The sequence below is a fragment of the Anarrhichthys ocellatus genome, unplaced genomic scaffold, assembly GCF_004355925.1.
Source record: "Anarrhichthys ocellatus isolate YVR2014 unplaced genomic scaffold, GSC_Weel_1.0 scaffold15, whole genome shotgun sequence".
NCBI classification, from domain to species: Eukaryota; Metazoa; Chordata; class Actinopteri; order Perciformes; family Anarhichadidae; genus Anarrhichthys; species Anarrhichthys ocellatus.
This window is the reverse complement of record NW_022280045.1, coordinates 8,963,410-8,986,530: the sequence shown is the minus strand read 5'-3', so window position 1 is coordinate 8,986,530 and position 23,121 is coordinate 8,963,410. Positions and strand designations below refer to the sequence as shown.

General features: G+C 43.6%; 1 protein-coding gene across 1 annotated transcript in view; it reads right to left on the bottom strand.

Annotated features, from left to right (window-relative positions):
• The window catches only part of LOC116387629 (complement component C8 beta chain-like), a 48,907-nt gene extending 26,022 nt beyond the window's left edge, over window positions 1-22,885 (bottom strand). The window contains exons 1-3 of the mRNA XM_031854890.1: window positions 22,106-22,885; window positions 6,108-6,715; window positions 59-198 (exon numbers count right to left, since the gene is read on the bottom strand). Coding sequence (XP_031710750.1) covers window positions 59-198; window positions 6,108-6,177 — 210 coding nt within the window. The 5' untranslated portion in view covers window positions 6,178-6,715; window positions 22,106-22,885. The remainder of the gene's footprint in view (window positions 1-58; window positions 199-6,107; window positions 6,716-22,105) is intronic.
• Window positions 22,886-23,121: the final 236 nt, after the last annotated feature.

The following is a 23,121-nucleotide window of genomic DNA, read 5'->3' as shown; positions in this document are numbered from 1 at the left end:
ACACACACACACACACACACACACACACACACACACACACACACACAGAAGTCTGCACCTTCAGCTTCATCATGGAGTCCTGGCACAGCTTGTCCCCGCGCGCCGCTGTCACCTCGTCAATCCCGATCAGCTTGGCCTTGTAGCGTACGCCATCTCCACGGAAACGCTTAATAAGCCCCGCCTCACTGCGGTCCTGACCTGCGGCGGGAGAGCAAAACAGAGGACGAGAAATAGAAAGGAGAAAATGAGAGCGAATATTACAGGAGGCAAAGATGTGAGCTCCAACAATTTTAGCGTCAAGCCCTGCTTGAGGTATAGACATACTATCATGTGTGTGTGTGTGTGTGTGTGTGTGTGTGTGTGTGTGTGTGTGTGTGAGACAGAGAGAGTTGGCTGCTCTGGTATAAATATTTATGGAATAGGAAATGCAGAATGAATTGCAAATTAGCAGCAGTGATTGAACGAAAATTGAACTTGCGATTGAAAATGAAGCTGGATAAAGCCGGTGGACTAAATGAGAAAACAACTGGAACATTGGGAACACACTGCCATCACCCATTGCAGGGCATTGTGGGGCATTCACATTGAAATCTCGGGTGGAAGGTTTACGGGGTGGTTGAGTGGGGGAGCTCACTCCAACGCCTCACCCACGCCCACAGTTCCCATGGGTGCTATTGGTGGTGACAAACCAGCATGAATGGCTGCTATTCAGAGGAATCATCTCGGTCCAGCGCTCCCCCATAATCCACCAGGCCCTCCCTGGGTGATGGATGTTGGCTGGTGGGATGGTGGTGTGAGACAGGAGGGCAGCTCCAAATGTGTGTGTGTGGCTGGCCTTGGGCTCTTTAATGTCTCCCCCCTCGATTCTCCCGCCCATCCCTGTTGCTGATTATTCTATCTGTCAATCTCTGCAACCTGACACCACCTTGACACAGACACCTTTCTCATTTTTGCCTCCGCGTTATCTGCCGTCGCGCTGTTTTGATTATGAGGGTGCAAGCCTTCAAGCGCCGTCTCGAGCTCCTGCGATGTATAAACAATCCCCTCATAACCTCGGCCGGTTTTGTTAGCCCTCAAAACACCGTTTACCGCTGGATGCTGGATTTACATGACGAGATAGCAGGATTTCAAAATCAAGGTCACCCTCACCTTTGAGAATTTAACAGCTTTCAATCTCCCTGCTCACTCGATTCTAGGTCAAGAGCCCGTACAGTACAATCAGTTAACGGCACAGTTACGGCTAAGCCGTGTGCAAGAAGAGAAGAAGGTGTGATATCCCTCTGTCGGGCTGCACTCAAAGACAGTATTACACCAAAATTACCTCATTCCCCCCAGAAACACACAGTATCTCCATCCATACTACATCTACCCTAACACAGATGGAATTTCTCCTCCCATCTCTGCAATTTCCAAGGAAAAATCAAGAAGACGTTTTTTTTCCTTCTTCTTTTTAAGTGCAAATTAAGTGGCATGTGCAAAGGGTGAAAAAAACCGTCCAAGTTCGAATGCAGGCACTTGTCTTGGCTATGCACACCCTCTCACTAATTCATGAGGGAACAATTCTCTAAAGTGAGGAGGATGGGGGGGGGGACTTGATGATGCTGAAGTCATTAAAGTCTCTAAGCAAGTGAATGTCAAAATCTGGTTCTAATTCAGACTCGTTTCTAAGCCAGAGGATAATGAGTGTTATATACAGCCACCGTGATCCTCTGAACATTAACCAGCTTGGCATGCACGCAGCAACCATGTAGAGAGATTACCATTCCCACTTTGATGGCAAACTCCCTAAAAAGACAAACGGTATACATTGCTATGTGTGTGCTGTTGCTTTAAACCCTGCAGGACAGAGGGCGGACTCCTACGATAATTACTGCTGTACCTCATTCAACCCATCCCTCATACAGTGACTGGAGCCTATTCATACAGTATTTTGTATTCCATCCAGATTTTACTGACTCATACACTAATGTAATGTAAAATGCATGCTGCTCCACTTGCATTTTAAACACTATCGGTCCAATTCAGCGCAGCTCTCTCAGATGAGCTTTAACCAGATGTTCTGTGCCATTTGTTTCTTTACATACAGCTCCCCTAATAACACTTCAGGAGAGATTTAGAGGTTTATGCACAGATCCACAAAAAAAAAAAGTACGCCTTGCATACCCAATGACAGTCTTGACACAGTGGCATAACTCGTACGCTACGTGCTCTGGGTTCGGATGAGCGACTGCGCTGTATTTGAAAACTAGAGAGCTGCGGGGCATTCTGTTTCATGTTGTTACTTTTACTGTAAGAAAGGAGAAGAGAGCGGGAGAAGGTGCATGTGCGTGTGTGTGTGTGTGTGTGTGTGGTGACACATATTCCTCTGGCTTTCTGGCTTTACAATTACCCAAGGTTGAATGGTCCTCACAACATTTCTGGCCCATAAGCCTGATGTTCATAATTTGTCTGACAGAGGGCTGCCTAAAGCATAGTCAGCATCTAAGTGTATCCTACACATAGGACAACATGCCTGCCATCTGGGAGTCCTGGTGGTCTGAGATGCATGCCTCCTAGGTTAGAATCCAGCGTGGGACCTTTGTCGCACTCTTCTCCCCCCCCAATATTTCCTATTGCTCCCAATTTCCAATGCTTTAATAAAGCCATGAAATAGCCAAATCTTCAAAAATGGAGCTGAGATTTAACAGCCAGGACATCAGAGGGCCTCAAATCAAAACGCTGCCCTCACCCACCTGACACAGACAGGCCCTGCACCAGGACCATGGAGAGAACAATTACTGTTAGCCCTGCACCATACTGTTTCAGGGCTTGTCTCTGATCACAGAGTTGCATCCTCCTCCTTGCCACACTAGAATGGGGACAGTGAAGAGACAGATGGCAACAGATGGAGAGTCAGAAGTGCCCCTCCAGATATAAGGACTTGGCAACAAGGAACTTTTTGTTGGGGATCTGGGCATCGAGGCAGCTTAACCTTTGAACCATTCCGAGTGTGTATCCGTCTCTTCCTGTCAATAATCCCCGTCTGCCAGGAGGTCCACACACGCAATGTATTGAGCTCTAATGAGAGGCGATGCCTACTGGGTCATGGGCGCACCTACATGCAATGCACAATGTTAACCGTTGCAAAAGGAAAACACTATGCATGTCCTATCAGCGCAGGGGGCTGATGACTTTAAGCAGCAGTAAAGAGAATGATGTCTGAGGAAGGCAAATCTGTCCCTGCCATCTGCCTCCCCCATGTGCACGAAATAACATTCATAAGGCTCAGCAAACACACAGATACACACTTACAAACACTAACAGCAGCAGGCATTCCCTCGTCTAACCCACACTGATGTCAAAAATTCCTCCACCCCAACCCTGGCCTTCAACAATAGATTAAGATTTTGGTCCGGAGGCTGATCGTTAAAGCAGCCACAGAGTTAATGAGGTGCATTGTGCACATCGTCAATGCGGTGGACAGACCATTGACTCACCATTGAGTCACACGCAGGTATTGATGTGTGCTGAGTGGTGATTGGTGAGATCGTTCTTTCGTTCTTTAGGTAAGGGGCCCCACAATGATGCTATTATCACACTCGTGATGAAGCAGTTGGGATGAACAGTCGGCTAAGCGTAACAGAAAATGATTTGGCCAAATGTGGGAAATAGTGTTTGAATAGGGTGAAATGGTAACTACTTGTTCCGCCTCTTACAATCTGTGCAATCAATGTCACACATTTAGTACGAGAGGTGACTTGTGGTTTCATCTTTATTTTTGCTCTTTCTGTCTCCGTCTGCTGGCGTCTCCGTCCTCTCTTTCAACGTCTCTCTGTCCACTTTCCTGGCCTCTCTTTTTGAAATGAACTCATTTTTTTTTTTTTTTTTTGCACACAGATTAGAGTGGGAGAGCAACAGTTGCTATGGAGATAGAGCAAAGCCACGCATGTTGATGGATGGATGGAGGGGAGCTTTGACTTTACCATGACAGCCAGAGTTTGCTGCTGTGAATGATTTTTGAAAAACATACGGTTGTATTTTCCTCTGAAATACGTTTTTTAAGTGAATAATGAAGCAATAGGCAAAAACAACAACAGCACATGCATTAAAAGATGAGGCTGGAAATATACTAGATTTTCCTAATTATCAACAAATCCCATGAAAAGACCAAAACCAACAATGAACTTATCCTGCAAACAAGCGTCTGTGTAAACATTTTAAGTTCAGTAACAACATTACAGTTACTAATCCCAGTCGCTTTGACATTTTATGGGAAGGTCAAGTAGGCGTTAGCGTCGCTCTGGAGGCTGGAAGTGTGAGGTGTCATCTTCTTTGTCATCAAAGAAGATGACAAAGCATTCCTGAAACTCCACAGTTGTCTTATTTACTTGTTGTATCTTTATCTTAGCTGCTAGCTAGCCAGTGGGACAGTTGGAGGGTGTGTGAACTGTGGTGCTTCACATTGGAAATAAACATTCTAGAGCGATTTGAGCAGTCACTGGGGCTAAGTTAGGCTTGTTGATTGTTAAAATACAGTGTGTCATTTTCTATTTCAAAACGTTTTAAAGAATTTTGGGAAATAAGCTTTCTAGTGTTAGTTGAGGAGACTGTTCTTATATTTGTGCATTAAACATAAAGCTAAAGGCTAAAGTTAGCGTCAGTCCACTCCACATTTAAAATGACTTGCCCAACAATGTTAAATGAACTACACTGAGGTACATACTTCATAACAATAAATTGAGTTTTTAACTCAAATATACCCATATACATATACCATCATGCTGCTGCACTATTTAGTCCCCTTTGAGTAACAAATGCTAGAAACATTTAAAAAACGTAACTTTAAGTTTATGGCCGTATTTGCAACCCTTTCAAAAAAAGAAAAAGATTTACATCTTCCCGAGGGGTGAATGGAATTGAGCATAACAAACAGCGGAGGAGAAGTCACAAACACTATTACACATGCATGGGTCTTCATGGGAATTATTGACATGATGGAAAATAGAAAATAACAGCAATCTTATCTTTTAAATCAAACCCATTTCTTCTGCAGCTTCTCAGCTGTATGAATATATACACAGGGCTTTGTCTAAATACATGTCATCAACCTCGTCCTCAGCCGTGTCCTTCACCTGGTCCCAAGCCTCCTCATAAACACCCCCAGCTGTGCTGCCCGACTGTCTGCATGCATTTATGTTGCCCCATTTCCATTTATATGGATCTAAATAGCATCTTGATTGTGGCAATGGTCCCTGCAGCACATGTGATCAACATGATAAAGTCGGAGGCTGATAGCCTGCACTGATAGCCTGCCACATGGCCACGTGTGTAATAGCCCCCTCGCTCTGCTCTCCCCCCTCCACTTAACTCAAATCAATGGGCCCTCCTCCAGCCTGGCCATTTATCTGAGCAAGCCGACAGGGCCAGTGAAACAGCCACCGAGGACCCGGCCCCGCGGCCTCGTTACAGCCAGCCCGCAGAAGCCAGATTTACTGGACTAGCTGGAGTGGCTTTATTCATGGGCGGAGAAATGAGTAAAAAAATAAAAAAAAAGGATGAAGAGAGGCAAGGCCAATAAGAAAGCATACTCTTCTTGCTCCCCCCCCCGTGGATCTCATTCTTTCTCCCTCTCTATCTGCTCTTCCTTTTCTCCCTTCAGCCAATTCAATCCCATTTCAATCTCCCAGTGAAGTTTCAGAGAAAGCCTCGTCCTGTTACATCACTTATGCTGTTGATCAAAGCGACAGGGTGTGAATTACCCTGTCCATGACACCTAAATCATGGCGCTACCATACCCTGGAGCTACATGGAAGAGCTGTTACTACATCTGGATCTTCTCGGTGAACTTGACTGAGAGAAGCTTCTATCCCTGTAGTCCAACGTTATTTAGCTCCATCCAAACATGATCTTTTTATTTGTGTGTTCGCTGCCTGCCAAACACAAGAAAGCTGCCAGTTTCCCAGTTTGTCTAGACTCCGCTACATGCTTCTAGTCGTCTTTTGGCTGCTTTTCCTTCAACACCATATATATCAGACATATTTTCTTTCACACAAGTGCAGTACAGAATAGTTGTGTTAATGCATATCTGTGACGAAGTTAGGGAGTTTGCTAAGTAGCGTCTCACGTACCTTTGATTCTCCTGGACTCCCTTCGCTGGCTGGTTTTGACACCCGGCTGGAGCTCGGCCTCCGCTGACATCCTCCACTGCTGGGTCCCTCGTCCTGCTCACAGCAGATCCACCATGGGTTAGCTAATCCTCCCAACTCCCAGTGTCCGATTCCCCCACACTCCAGTCCTCTTACAGCCACTCTTTGGTGGAAAAAATCTCATTCAAATCCATGATGAGATGTCTGGTACTCCTCAATAAATGAAGATCCAGCATTGATGACTACACTCCGTCACTACTGGGCCATGGTGTTTGAGTATCGCTGAACAACACATGAAAAGATGGTTGGATTATGAGCTGTGTCACCCCTCTCGAGAGCAGCCTCAGATCAGATTTGACATCTTCTGGAGTGCACCCGAGTTCTCTTCTTGAAGGTCAAGTATCACATGATCCAGTGTTGCTCTTTTCTGAGGGTCCACCTATTACTCAGGAGTAATTCCCCCTGGGGGAGACTGCAACATTGATTGAATCAGATATTGTTCTTCAGAGTAGGTCAGGAGTAGATATTATTCTTTGGAAGGGTACTTCAGATGCAGTCCGACAGCCCATCACAGTCACTTGCTCCGAGCACTGCAAGGCGAAGAAGAAAGGGATGACAGTTAATGTGAAGCTGGAGGTGGTTAAAAAGCCAAAATGAAAAACACATGTCCCTTGATCAGTCATTACAACATTAATTTAAAATACAAAATTGCAGGCGCCAATTTAACAAATCAACAAAGACATTATTATCTCTTCTGGATCATCAATTCTTAACGAGAGCAGCAAATACGTGCTGTTCAGTGCCCACCCTAGAAAGAGACCTGTGGCGAAACATTCAACGCTCTTGTTTCATGTACAGCTTGTGAGTAAATACAGAACGTTAAAGCATGACCGGTGCTTCTGTGCGTGCAAAGCAAATTTTTCAGAAGATGGATTGTTAATGCTCACAGCTCAACGGCACAAGAGGAGGGGAAGTGGCAGAGAGCGTTGAATGACGGGCTTTCTCAAAGGAAACTGTGTTGGAAAACCTGGCATAGCCGTCCATAAACTGGAACCCCCAACATTGTGCTTTAATGCCCTTGAATCATCCACCGCTAACACGGGGGCCGTGCCAAACTGGCACCGTGGCTGGCACCGCTTCAGTTGGCATGGTGATGGGCCATTGTTGGAAAAAGAGGCCTTCAGCCTACGCCGACCCGAAAAAGAGCTGCTGCACATCAAGCACCAGGCACACATCATCCTGTCTGACATTGTTTGACATTGTGAGTCTGTGTGGTGAGAATTTCAATGAATTTTAAGATTTTTATTATCTGCCTTTTTTTTCAACAATTTGCATCTTCTTGAAACTTTCAGTTGTAAGAGAAAAAAATACAGAATAATAGACGTGACTTATTTATGGATCACCCAATTTTCAAAAAGCACATCCTCTCACTGACGTTTTTTTGCCCACTAGACAATGCTCCAGAGTCGCTGTTTAATCTAGATAATCCGCAGACCTCAATGTGGAATGTGGAACTATTTTCTGTCAAAAACAGTCCCTAAAGCTATTCTTTTTTTGTAATTTTTCAACGTTTTGAGCAGCCCAAATGGAAATTCATCCACCTTCACTGTATGGTGGTGGTGGCAAAAATCTCAGAGACAGATATCTCAAAAACTGGGAACATAAAAGTGAAACTATCTGCATGGCTTGTAGCCAGTAGCATTACTTAAGCAAAGCTTTGGAAACCTTGTCCGAATGCGGGCTGTCTTCAGAGGTATTTTTGTGATCCCACAGGTGCTTACTGCCCAGAATGATACAATTTTTGCCCAATGCTAAATCAACATTTAAATACTATAATTTCACATCCTGTGTTGACCACCGTTGGGGAATCATGTAGTAATGAACAGAGTGCGGGTCACAAATGGGGCTACATAACTAGATAACACTAGAGGTAAGTGGAAAATTTGTTTTTCTTTCATATTGGGTAAGGCAAACCTTTCAGATGGACCTTTTTCAGCATACAGATGCATAGCTTTGTGCATTCCTGTATGTATGCATAAAACAAATTGATCTGTGAAATACACTCTCCCCAGCTTTATCCTCATTTTCCTCCTACAGACAAGTCCTTCAACCCTCCCATTATTCCGAAATGAACTGTGATGTTAGGACACATTTCATTTCCTTTAAAAACAGGTCATTGCGGTTCCCTCATCACCACAAATTCTCCTTGTGCATGGCCGTCTAGACCATGTGTCACCCCTTATGCGTGCATATGAGGCAGATAATGTCACCCAGATCCAAAGAAAGGGGCAATCTCCCCATAAGTACGTCTCAGTCAGAGCCTTGGAGTGCCAACGATGGAAGAGGTATTTTCCATGTCACAAAGACCTTTATCAGAATGTAATTTTCATTACCAATGAGGGAGATATGCCTCATTGTATTAGACGGAAGAGCGATTTAATGTGATGTACGGCTGCTTGTCAAAACCAATGCTATCTAGGTCACCCAGACTCCCCAATCTGCTCTGTGTTTTAACAGCTCCCAGTGTCTCTTATGATTTGGGTCAGAGTTAACGAGCATCACGCATTTCTCCAGCTACTCTCAACTGTCAAAAACCCTTGACAAAAGCCACACTTTATTTATTAATTTGCTCATTTTAGTACTACCTCTCTCAAGTGCAAAGAAGAACTTCCTTCTGCTTGCATTTCTTTATTTCCTTCCATCACCCTGCCGCTGTCGTTGTCTCCGTCTGCCAGCATTTCACAAATCATCTCTTGAGATGTTTGTTTCCCACTTGCGTCAGACTCTTTAGCCCGTAACCACCTTATTGAACAAGAACAGGCATGCTGTGTGAAAGCCTGATGTATGGCAACTCTCTCTTCCTTAACATTAAGCACATCAATCATGCAAGCAATTGATTTTTCAGGACAGGATTCGAGTGTACACCTTCTCAAGGCGAACTAGACCCCCTGGGCAACATGCAAGTATATCTTGTCATGCAGCTTCAGTGGGATGAGATGTGATCTGAATGTATTTCATGAAGAAACACAATACTTTCTTTGTTGCTTTGATCAGTTTGTCAGAAAGATGCCTGTAACTTTTAGTGAGTTGAAGTACAGGTCAGTAAAAAAAAAAAAAAAACAGAGTGTAGTTACCGCTTTCAGCTCTTTGCAAGTATGTAATTAATGCATATAGAAAGGGGGGATTTGCTTGTCTTTACAATTTGGTTACAATGAAATGAAAACTTTAATTTAGATTTATGTTGCAGAGAGACAAAGAGTTGTAATTTACTACAATTCTATTGAGTTCTTTCTTCCTAGTTGCCTCAATGGATGAAAATGACGCATTCATTTTGATCAGCTTTTCAGTCATGGTTATCGTCTCCAAACTATAATGGGCAATCACTGAACACAAGTTAATTTTTTATAATCAGATCATTCTCGAGATTTTTTTTAAGCTCCGGCATTCTTGTAAATCATATTTCCTCCTGAGACCGGTGTTTAATAGACTGCACAATCAACCTCATATTGTGAGACAAGCCTCCTTGCATCCTGCCACCGATGAGTAACAAAGGTTGAACAGCCATCTATCACTGGATATGGCCAATTACACCTCCATTCACTGTAGTCCCGACGGAAGGAGCACTTTGTGCTCTCCGGTTTGCATGTGACTGCTAAGAAGCGGGGAGGCCCCCGAACCAGCTCCATCTCTTCCTGGCCAAGGTTGGCATGGCCGGGGGGGGGCTAGTGGTGTGTTTGTTCGACAGACCGGCTTTGGCACCTCGCGCTGGTCATCTTTGTTACAAAATGCCCCCCAGCTTATGGAGTGGGACACAACTGTCACAACTTGGCCTAGCAAAGCTCCTCTGAATAGCCCTGCTGTGTTGCCTTGTGTCACCTATGGCAGCGATGGCCGGCCGACTGCTGCTATGTCCTCTCTATACCTGAAGACTTTAATCTGTACTGTTGTGTCTAGCATTCCAGGGCTTGACATATTATTCTATTATAGCGCTTATCACAGCCTCACATAAACAATAAGGTTGTCTTATGTGGCCTTACAAGTGGCTAATAGCCCATGTAACTAGGATAAATTTAATTTGCCTTTTCTGGATGAATCAGACTCCTGACTAACGAGCAGTTGACTGGCATATGGGACTTTGGGGCAACGCTGCAATCTATTAATACTTCTGACCCTATGATTCAGTGGGTTAATCATATTACACACAGTCATAGCAGGCTATAAGGCCACTGAGACAGAAAAATATGTCAACAACAAGACTAAGAGTCTACCATGCTAGCAGCTCTGTGAGGCTGTACTTAGGCACAGCAGTGCTTTGAGCTAAATGCTAACACAAACATGCTAACGTGAGCATGTTGACAATGCTAACATGCTGATGTATGATATTTACCATCTGAGTTTTAAAAATACTGTGTAAGCGGGCAGCAGCTACGGCAGGCGGACCTTCAGTTAGCGGCTGTAGCAACTCAAATTTAGCCACCGGAAACCCCAGCGCCAGGAGCCACAGCGGCCAGAGGGCAGCTGCTGGGTCTAACCTGTTTAACGGCTGCAACAGGAATATGAGTCATAAACATGAGACATATGTTGATAATGTTTTAATCTAAAATACTGGCCATTTCTTACACAATGAACCTTTAGAGTGTGGCATGATAACATTTGCTATTTAACATTAAACACAAAATACAGCTGGGAATGTCATCATTTTTAAAGGGTTTTAAATCATAAACAAACGTATTACACACATTCAAATTTTTTGCCTGATGATGGCGCTAAAATAACACTTGACATGACTGTGTTTAACACATTTTTAACAAAAGACACTTCACTCAAAACAAATGTCAACCTCATGGTGGTGCTACAGGAAAAAACAGGGGATCACCAAAGTCAGCAGAATTCATCATCTGGGAATTACTGCCGAACGTTGAATAAGACATTTTAGGCTACCAAAACAGTTACAATTAATTTTCATGAACTGAAAACACACTGTGAAAGTGTGAAAGTGTTAAAGCTGTAAGACGAAAACACGGACAACGCCGTGGTAGCTACCAGTCAATCACAAGGTAGTCACGCCCTAAAGCATACCCTGCTTATCGTCTATTTTACGAAATGAACATCATGCTGCATTGAGACCATAAACCCATGTTTACGATATTTACTGAGGTTATAAATCAAGTGAGAAGAAGGGTCACTTTCTCATAGACTTCTATACAATCAGACTTTATTTTGCAACCAGAGGAGTCGCCCCCTGGTGGCCATTAGAAAGAATACCAGTTTAAGGCACTTCAGCATTGGCTTCACTTTGCAGAACCAGAGGTTGCTGCCTGGATGAAATCAAGTAAATTACCAAGCTTTCTTCTCTCACACGTGAATAAAATTGACATAAAATAAGCAGAAGAAATGTGGACAACTACTCTGTATTGACATCGTACTGTAAACTAAACCATTTATTTTTGATTTATCTGAGGGAAAGCTGAAATATTGTAGCGAAAGAAGGAGAAGGACCTCTCCTTTCTTCTTCTCCTCCTCCGCCCCGCTGGCCTTCCAGGGGGAACTGATAGCCTCTGAGCTCAGGCTGTTCAGCCACGGCCCATTAGTTCACCTCATTCTGACAAGATGGAGGGCCTCCGACGACGGAACAGTCAAGTGTGTGAGCGGAGGCAAAGGGGAGGGAAGAAAATACATACTAAAATAAAAATAAAAAATTCAGTTTGGGCATGCATTTGAAGCGCTCTCATTCACTTTCTGGGGGAAATAGAGGCCTCATCGCTTCGGGTTCAGCGGCTACAGCTGGTAAACTAAATAAGCGCTGCCACACAGTTGCTTTGCGGTGCAGATTTATGTCAGCACAGGCCTTGGAGCTGTGCATTCAGTTAGGCGTGGCTCCAACATGGCCGGGCACAGCTACACAGAGGGCAGTGAGGAGCTGCCCTCTGAAGTGCTCCTGCATTATCCTTTTTACCAGCTCAGCTGCAGGATAACTGGGCCCAATTTAGATGGATAAAGAGGGAGGAGAGGATGTGTGTGTGCGTGTGTTTTTGTTTGTGTGTGTGAGGGGGGGTGGTCTCTTCAAGTCTGAGGCATGACATAAATGAACAAACACCCTTGTACTCGCACAGCAGAGGTCTCAAGATGCAAATATTAATGGGGTTTATTTTGAAAGTTTGCATTTCTGAGGCTGCTTCTGCCTCTATAACAGACATATTCAGGCTAATAAAGTGTCACGAGCTCCCTATGGTGACAGTAAACAATAGCATGAAAACAAGATACATTTCCTTCTTCTATTCATCTAATTCCACCCACCGCACTCAGCGGGTCTGGGAACATAGCCGGTGAGAGACTCTTGGACCACTCTCACTACAGTTAATTCGTGGATCTGTCTCTCCAAAACACTTCCTCCAATGTTACGCTGTGGCTTCCCCGAGGAGTCTTTAATTCACTGTTGATTTGGTTTGTTGTTGTGCTGTGTCTCAGTGTCTGACCAGTGTGTTAAAACAGGCTATTTACCACGTTCGGTGGGAGAGAGAACTGGACAGGCTCCAGAAGGCCTGGACAAACACTGTCTTTTCTCCTTCTGCCTCTCTCTCTCCTCTCATTTTAATTTGCTCAGTATTTATCATTTTTAATCTCCACAGCCTTTTTTTCTACTCTTTCAATTTCATCTTTTTATATATTTTTTTCCCTCTCCCTCCCACCGCTGTTGTCCCCTGCCCTATTTTTCTTTGTCTCCCTCACTTCCAACATAATGCCTGTTTGTGAAAAGAGGTTGAAGCATGTGTTATTTTGCTGCCACCCCCACCCCTGCTTTCTGTTGTGAGTTACAAAAGAACTGTGGATACCTTGGTTTGGTCATTATTTCACGCAGAGAGTAATTAATGAGACAATTAGGGTCTTTCCCTCCCTCTGTGTTCCCTTTGTACTAAACAAACAGCCAAAAGGTATCCTCTTTAATTGCACATGGGTCATGGATATAATTAAGATACTCGAGCATCCTCTTTATGAAACTCGACTGTGAAAAAAATGTTTCATTGTTTGTTGTTTTGAATGTCTTCATGTCTTAACAGACAGACATTTGATTGAGCAGCACTGTGGACAGGCAATATGACGATCAAACACAACAGAGATTCAGTGTAGCTGAGATGAAAGTTGCCATGATCAAAAACACTTAGCACAAAAACATTAACTGCAGTCTGCCAGGCTGTATTAATGAAGCTGAAGGGAAGCACTGGACAGCTTCTACAAAAAAAAAGGAACCTTTTTGTTTTTCTACATACTTTGCACACCGTCTTATTGATGTTGTCATGGTGTGACATACCTCACACGCAGTAGTTTCACTTAATGTAAATGAAAAAGCAGTGTGACATATTCTGGACTAACTACAGTCAGACTTTAGTATTTGGTTCCTAATTACTGTTGTCATTTTGAGCCTACTAAGAGACTGCACGAAGATTATTAGAGACGAAGAGGGGGTTTAAAAAAAGGTATGGGTTATATAGTTTTTCTTTTTGATGAAGAGAAAGTCTGTTATATTTGGAGTACCCCCCCCTGATTTGTATTTGAGCTGCACATTGCTGCTGCCAGAGCCCCGTTCATTTAGTCACTGTGGTACAAACTGTTCAGTTTCTAGCGACTGGCTGTAGTAAACAGGAAATAAACACGACTTCGATAAACGCACTATTCCATGTTTGCCATAATTTCCCATTTGCAATTTAGTGGATATTGTGAAAATCATTGTTCCATTAGTTTAAAATAGCAATATTCACTCTTTTTTTTTAGCTTTTTTTAGAGAAGGGTCCGTTGGGAATTTTAATAAAGCTGTTGCTTGTGTATCAGAGAAAAGGGGGAATATCTGCATCGTCTGTCATTCATTTGTCAAGGATGTACACAATTCAGATGTCACAAATCCCCCATCTATCTTTTTCAACAGCTAAGAAAACTCCACAGTTAGTTAGGGTTTCCTTTCACAATGCTGCGTCTGGCAGAAATACGCCTGAGAGAAAATAAAGGAATGACTGACATTACATACAGAGGAAAGTTAGCATGTGTAACACTTCTTCCTGTGATAACGCATGGTTTACTTTCATGATACTAGTTTCTTGCAGGCAGCTGTAGGAGATATTTAAAGCACGGAAATAATTTAAACTACAACTCCTGTTAATATCCCAATTAGTGATATTTTAAAGTGATGTCATTTTGTTTTTGCAGCTGTACTGTAGTTATCATTTCCACAAAGTACTTCGAACTACTTCTTCTTTTCTTTTAAGGGCGCCGTTGTTGTAGCTTAACATCTCCCACTGCAAAGTAACAAGCATCTTGTAAAAGTGTACTTTAAAAGAAGCTTACACACAAACACATTAACTGTCTATTCCCCTGACTACAATATGGTAGGTGCTGGTGTAATTAGTGCATCTCCCACCACACCTCATCGTCTCTCATTAATCTCTCATGAGTGATTAGGCTGCTGAGACGTATGGAACCACGGGAGGTGGGAAGCCGGGTGTGAAACTGTTGTCATCTCATATGTTATCGCACTCTGGAGACTGGGAGGATTAAACCACGCCAGGCACAGCCCATTGGCAGCTAATCATGCCACTAATGACAAGTGAAATATTCCACTGCCTCCCGTTTACAATGGCATCCCAAGGTCAAGATCTCACACAGATCGGGAACATACATGAGCAGCGCCGCCCGCCGCCGTCTCTCTGAGGCGACGCTTCTTCAGTTGTTAACATGTTGTGTAAACCCAGAGCAGAGGCCGAGTACAAGCCTGAGTGAAGCCTTCTGAATATGACACTTGATGGCTGATTAGAGCAAAACATCAGGGTAGCCTCCAACTGTGACGCCCTGATGAGAAGTGATCTAAAAGGGGTCTCGTCAGAAGGCGTCATGCTGACCGCTGTTGCTGTGCCAGATGCTTGTCGCTCAGTGCAGCTCCACATCAAAAATATAGAATATGTTCCCTGCAGAGATCACCGCAAGAGAGATCCCCATTCCGTAAAAAAAAAAGGGTAGCAAGCAACTGCAATTACTCAGCCTAGGCACACATTAGGGAAAATCAAATGTCAGCAGCCATTAAGAGAGAAACATTGATTTTACATTTTACTTACATGTCAGATTCTACAATTTAGTTGATTGTCACAGAGTTAAATACGGCCTCCATGTCACCCTTTTTTATAATGAGGATAATAATAATGCATTAGCAATCCAAATCCATAAATTAATGATTTCCTCTATAACGGTCGATCTAATGCCTGATTTATACTCCTGTGGCTGTGAGGCTGCTTGGATTCAGAGACAATGCTTTTTTTCGAATGACGGATGTCTAATGGTTTTGTATCGCATACAAGTCGTGTTAGACAACAAAAGCAATTGGGTTAAGGCTATGGAAAGGCTATGGTGTCTTCTGCTTCAAATCAAGATACTATGTTTTGCACCATGTTCTGTTTGGATATTTTGTGATTCGGCACATACGTTCATTAAAACGTGTTTCCTTATAATGGATAAGAGTGAGATGCCTGCAGTTTGTAGCTAGAGGAAGTTTTGGGATATTAGTAAATGCTACAAAACAGTAATTGTTCATACTTTTTATGTTTTCCTACATCTCTACAGTGTAGTAACTGAAAGATGCATCGAATAGTGAAAGATAATGGACTTTTCTACTGATGGCCACATGAAAGTACAGATGCCAACAGACAACCTACTGGTAATCTAAGTCATTATACACTCAGTTGCCAGTTTATCCTGCACACACAGCTAAAACTAGTGCAGTCTCATACAACAGTCCTGAAATAAATCCTACCGCCATGAAGGTTATAAAAGGTGTTGATTCAATTACTGTATGGGGATTTCAGAGGCTGCAGTTTTGTGTTGAATTGTATTGCATTACTCTGACAGGAGTTTCTTTTATATCAAGACTAAATATCAGAAACACCACACACACCACTGTCGAAATGACCATAAAGTTTAATCAACGCCCCCCCCTTTAAACAGCTTCATTCTTCGGTTGTGTGCGATTGAATAAACATTTTGCTGTCATTTAATGCTTGATTACTCAAAACTGTAAATGATCCAAACAGCGGGAATGCGCTGTGCTCAGTAAGAAAAAACATGAATCAGGGGATATGAAATCACATGAGAATTGAGTTTGATAGCTCCTCTAGGCTGAACTAAACATCTCGATTACCTCCAGGGGGTTGAAAAAGCACTGCAGTAAGGAGATGTGGCAGATACAATATTTGAATTGACTGTCAGTGGGAAAAAAAAAACCTGCTAAGCTTATATTTGATTACATATTTTATAGAACACAAACACAAATGCACGCACAAATGCATCTCAGCTACTGTAATGCCTGCTGCTGCCAGACCGCCGCACTATTATAATCATCAGCCACATATGGAGCTGCCGTCCCGCCTGTGGGGAATAGGGTTGTAGAACCGGACAACGGGATGAAACCGAAAGGACCTCACCACTCAGAGGTGATGAATGCTCTGCTGCTTACGGAGCCTCCCGTAGTGCATCTGTGAGAGCAGATGAATGGGGAGGAGAGGCTGATAAACTGGGTCACATGAACGCAGCGTTTCTGGGTAATGCGGTGAAAACGCTGGAGGAGTGCAGTTGGGTGGCTGCACGTGCCTACAACTAGGGCAGAGCTGCTCCAACTTGACTCGATTTCTTTTTTTCCCTCTGGCTCCTCTGGCATTATTGAAAAGTTACGCTGTTAATTTGTAAAAACATGCTTTGCTTTTTTCTCATGTCTTGAACTCCTGCTGTCAACAGCTGATACAAGATTCCTCCCTGACTATAATTACATTATTTTTTAAGTCACTCAAAATTGTGAAGAGACATGTTTCTGGAAAATTCAACATTACCTCAAAAAAAGTAATGTATTCCCCTTTGGGATGCTCTGAACAATAATTATCATCACTATGTTTGTTCCTGTGTTACAGGTTATGTCTTGGCATGTGTTCAATATCACTTAAAAAAAGCTCCTTTTTGTGTGTTTTGAATCAATATCTCTTTCTTTAAGCTTCCTGTTTAACCGTTCAATGTTTCTATGTTGCATATAGATACATTTATCTAATCAAATTAGATTTTGGATAATATAGCTAAGCTATCTCAATACCTTCTGATCTAACAATGCAGGTGAGGGAGGTGTGTTTCAGGCCAACAGTCCTCTGCAACTCCGTAAAGATTTTGACAGCATCGGCTTTTAAAAACTGTAATGCCAATTATTAACACGAATCATATCACATGCCAGCTTACATGTGTGTGTGTGTGTGTGTGTGTGCATATGTCACATCACATATCTGGAGATCAGCGTGTTCATTGCCCTTCTCTTTAAGACTGCTCTCTGCTCTAATCTAATTTCATTAATTTGGGGATGAGGAAGAGTTTGATTGGGCGGCGGGGGCACAGAGGATGGGGTGAGAGGGTCCTTTACCTTGGCACAGATAAGAAGACAAACTAGATTTGAGGGCGGATAGCTCTTGTCGGCAGCACACGTCGCCTCTTGGCAAGCGAGGCAAAGTCGATATTGAGCGGGGGAGGGGGGGTTCTTACCTCCTTAGATTTACAGTATCTAGAGCTCCACAGCCTCATACTTCAGTAGATGGATGAGCATTTCATACGGAGCCAACTGGCGCAACATGAGTTGAGCTGAAGGTCATTGTGACTCATTTCCAGCTCGGATGCTGGGTGGCTGGAGACGGAGCCGCTAAATCTCTACTACCGACCTGTTTTAATAGTACAAAGACGACGGCTCTGCGGAAAAGGAGCAGACTGTTGCGCCGTGTGCTGGTTCTGTACAGCACTGGTGCAACGACACACACGCACAGACCGTGCGGTGCCAAAGACAGTTGAGAGTACAGTAGTAGGGAGTGGGTACAGATTGCCGTAGAACCTCGAGGCATATGGCAGGGTGCCCCAGGGCGCCCCATGCCTCCCAGCTAATTGAGTCCTAATGAATCACTGGTTTGGCATGCTACATGTCCCTTGTGATGGCTGGTGTCATTGATGCATTGAAGATGCCCAGTCCTGTGGAAGTGAAACGGGCAGTGACGGCTGCACCGGCTCAACGTGGGAGGCAGGCCGACCACTGCCGGCTTCACACTGAACACTTCACTCACTCACCAGATGTTATAGGTCAAAGCACAGAGATTACTAGCTATACCCGGCTCGACACAATGGAAATAATTGTGTGATGGGCTGGCAATTCACTGGCCAATTTGATTCCAGTAACACTCCATGGTGGGGTCGCGGCCTCATTGTCAAGTCTACAGGGTCAGTGCAACAAGAGAAAACCACTAGTCAATGTACATTTATAATTGACTGAAGTAGATATGAATTGATGGAAACATTTGTTTAGCTTTGAGTGCCATTGGTAACCTTATTATTAAGATAAATTACACTTTTCTTATTATTTTTCATCCTTTCAACATATAATTCAATAATAATGGACTGAAGTTTACTCTGATGAGGTTCAATGCTTTTGTAAACAGAGTGGTCCCACTCTGTTGAAAAATATTGGAAAGAATTTAATGAATTCATATGTAACAAGATATGAATGGAAATAGAGTTGCAATTTACAGCCATATTATAATGTGAAAAAGGTAGTTTAATGTGCAAGATAATATCTTCTATTCTGTGAGGGCTGTATTCATTTTTTAAAAGTCTGGGCCTATTTCCAATTGTATTACTGAAACAGGTCCAGCCTAAACATATTGGAAAGGAAATGCTTATTTAAACATTTTCCAATTTCAGGTTTCATATTTTGCACAACCACTTATTAATGTCAGTGAGAAACTGAGTGAAAAAAAGAGTTGTTTTGCCGTGTGTGAGGTCTGTCCAAACGTAATACTTTATTCTTTGCAGGATGATTTTCTTGGAAGATGTTTAGGTAGGATATTATTTTCTGAGATATGCTTATTCGCTTTCATGCTGGAAGTCATTTGAGGAGATTTGTAGCATTGTCATGACGTTACACTAAATATGGAGCTGGATAAAAAATGGACAGCATAGCTTAGCATAAATACTGGAAGCGGGAGGAAACAGCTAGCCTGGCTCTGTCCAAAAAGGTAACAAAATCTGCCTCCCAGCACCTGTGAAGCTCACTAATTAACCCTTTAATATCTTGTTTGTTTAATCTGTACAAAAGCTAAAGTGAATAAACAACTGTTTTACAGCGTATTTCTTGGCCAGGACCAGTTGCAAGGCATTCAGCAGAGACCATAAAAATCTGGCACACAACCCCCATAAAACAGCAAACTGTTGTATCCACACTTTGATTTTTGTCAGGATTCTTTTTTTTTATCTTACTCTTGACAAGTCAACGAATAAAAGCATTTCCCAAAATGTCAAACTGTTGCTTTAAACTTCCCATTGGGGAGATCTGACGGAGTTCCTTTCCTTTAGCTACTTTTACAGCTTGTCGTTTCAGTTGTTTGCTTCTGACACATGTAGTTGCCACCACCCTCCCGTTGCACTCTCAACTTCAGATGCACCTGTCATGTTGATTACACCCCCAATGGAGCATGTGCGCCATTCAGCGTCCTATACATGCACTGTTATCTGAGCAATCTCCACCTTTTGTTCAACTAAGATCACCTCTGACCTGCCTCTGCCAGAGGCCACATCTTCGTTAATGAGTAAACTGGATGTGAGAAGGCCACCAGCAAAATGAGAACACGGGCGCAAGCTCGGTGGAACTACTTTTATGAAAGATTTAGGCCACTCCAGCAAACGTGTATCTAATGCTGCAACGCTGCACTGATGTCAGCGTAAGCCCTGTTCGTTAGATGCATTATCTCAGAGCACTTGGGAAATCTGTAGGGAGCTCAAATTGAGGTAATGCTACTGCAATATGAAGACAAACAACAATGTGATAACACACAGGCTTTCAGCTAAACAACAGGGAGGAGGTAACACTAAGGCAAATGGGAGGAGAAAAAAAAAAATGAGGTTACTACAACCAGCCCAAATGTTGTCCCTGCTTTGTTATAATTGTGCTGCAACATGAAAAAGAAGTAACCGAACCACGTTCACCATTCTACAATAATTGCAAAAGGGGAAAGGCATTATGGTCTTAATCGGATAAGATATAGCTCACATATCCACTCGCTGCTTTTGCTGTCAGGAGCTAAATTAAGTGTCTGGATTCCACTGGGAGACCCAACAAAGAAGCCTTTACTGGAGAAGTTAATGCTCTCTAGTGTTTTGTTCAGCTCTATCGTAAGCCCCACAACTCACACTGGGCTGCAGAGAACTGTCTTGGGATGACAACTGGAAATTGTACGGTATGTGTGTGTGTGTGTGTGTGTGTGAGAGAGAGAGAGAATGTGTGTGTGCCCAACACATGTGTCCTATAATCAAGCCAGTGAGTGCAGCTTAGGATCTGTTGCAGAACATCCTCTGTAAGGAGATTACTATAGGCAGTTTGGTCGATTGGCAGAAGCCGGCCATGAACTTTGGCACCAGTGTCAAAACACATGCCGACCTTTGCTTACATCCCGCCGAGCCCCAACATAAACACGACTTGTGGTCATTTGAGCCAACAAGATGTAGGAGACATTATTTTACCAGCAGCTTATAGCTGCTAGCTGTTGTCTTACTGCTTTTCCACAGCAATAGGCAAGGCCATTTTTCATCTTACACGAGCACTCAAGCAGCAAACACAGGGCATCATGATGGACATATGGTCCAGCACTGAATTGTGCATTTGAACTGGTCATGTTGGCTCATATTCAGCTTTACCCAGGGGGGGATTCGAGTTTTGAAAGGTTAAAATCATTGAATGTCATGGAAGGAAGGGGTTAAACACTTCAGCAACAGCCCCTCCTAAAAGATTACTTAAGAAATGGTTCAAGATGAATTAGTCTTACAAGTATTTTTGCAAAGCATATGTCTTTTTCAGTTTTGTTGAGAAAACAATACTCAAATAAGAGAAATAAGAGAAATGAGTCTTGAATACTTTAGTGCTGATTGGGTCTTATAAAGTCAATATGGTTGTAGGGTCAAAAAACATAACAGACGATAAAAGTTGAATCCAAGCGTATTCAACCCAATAAAAAAATCATCATTGGCCAATGAAATCCACCTCATGTGTGCGCAACTGCACGCTCTGACGCATTTCAGACGCCCTCCACTACGGTTCCGCAATTAGCAGGATTGTTTGTTTGTTTTTTGTCCCCCAAAGTGACCCATGAACATGAATGATTCCCATCACTCTTCTCCAGGCCTAATGCTGGTTTGAGGCTGCCTGTCAGACCGGTGCCGCTGCGCTGCGCGCTCCCATCCAGCCATCCATCCACAGGTACTCATCCCCCCGATGCCGCCCGCTGAGCATTTTTTCTAACCGTTTCTGAGCACCGATCGATACACGTATCAACATATGCGTCATCATACACTCGTTCACTCGGCATCAGAGCTGGTTAAACACGCAGTCGTTTGAAGATGACTTACTGCTGTTGCGGCAGGACATCTCTTCATTTGAATATTTGTGGAGGGAGGGGGCACAGACGTGCGGGCTGAAAAAAAGCTTTTAGCCTTTCCCGCTACTTGGCGTCTTATAAACCAACATAACCTACATATGGAAGTCGTGCATCGTAATCAATTCAAAACGTGATGTCCATTTCAAATTCGTGCGCAATTCAATGTGGGACAGCGGGGTTATTTGACAGGCGACCGGCGTTTTGCGCTTTAAAAAAAAGGACTCCACATTCAAATCCACCAAAGCACCATCGATGATCTTCCTCACGAGCTCATTTCTGATCTCATTCGTTTCAATTTCCGACCTCATTCGTTTCATTGCCAGCACACATGTAGACTGTTTCTCAGTCATCCACAGCGGACTGTTCCGCAACCCATTTTCGCATCCTATCCATAAATCTTGACTTGTCGCGGAGGTGCCTCGCATCCTTAATCAGCGCTACAGTCTCACAGTTTTAAACACTCCCGTTAATGGAGAAGCTTGGGACTGAGATGCCACTCACCTTATCTCAGTGGATGTTTCTCCGGAGTGTCCCATTTATCCGTTTTAATCCACATCTGTGTCCCCTTCATTTGAGCGCTCTAGTTCCCCCCCAATGAGGGAGAGAGACTGGGAGAGAGGGAGAGAGAGAGCGTGTTTAAGAAAATCCATTCGTTAATTCCATTTCCAAGGTGAAATCACATTGCCTCGCTCTTTACGTGTATTCAAAATTCTTCCATAATTCTAAGATCCCGTAAAGCTCTGTTTTTTGTTTTTTTTCTTCTTCTCCCCTCTCTCCAGCTCTGAAGTTGCCTGGTTACCCCCGTTTCTCATTCAAGGAGGCTGAGGGCTGCATACAGCGGCCAATCATAGCAGCAGCCGGAGAGATTAACTATTTCTTGGCTCCACTATATTCTAGACTCGGGCGAAAATGAGGCGAGTGGGCGGGGAAACTGGGCCCCCGGTGACAGAAAAAAAAAAAAGAAAATTAAAATGCATAGAGAATAATGTAGAGAGAGGGGATCCGTTAGAGGGAGAATGCGTGGAGGGGAGGAGGCGGGGGGGACGGAGGGGATTAAACATTTTCGAAAAATAAAGGGCTGGGGAGAGGAGGAGGGACCAGTTGCCACTTCTCACTACAACAAAGATGTAAGTGACTGATATTCCAGCCTTTAAGGATATTATGCAAACTGCAGCAGAGTAGCCGTCCATTCCTTCTCCTTCAGAGGACAATAGGTCTTAAAGGAGCAGAGATCAGTCTTATTTGTGAATTCCCCAAAATGCAATCCATCAGGGTAATTGATCCCCTTTAACCAGCCATCCGTCAAGTCAATGCTTCCCCACCCCCCTCACCCCTGTCCCACTCCAGTCGCCTCATCATAGGCTGTATTGATTTCAATTCCCCCCCCCTCCAGGCGGGGTGAAAGGTGTAGGGGAGCGAGTCAGCTTCAGTCACTGGTACACGGCACGTGGGGGCGTAATGACCCCCCACCTAGAAGGGGCTACTACATCCAGGTCAAGCCCCCCCCCCCCCCCCCC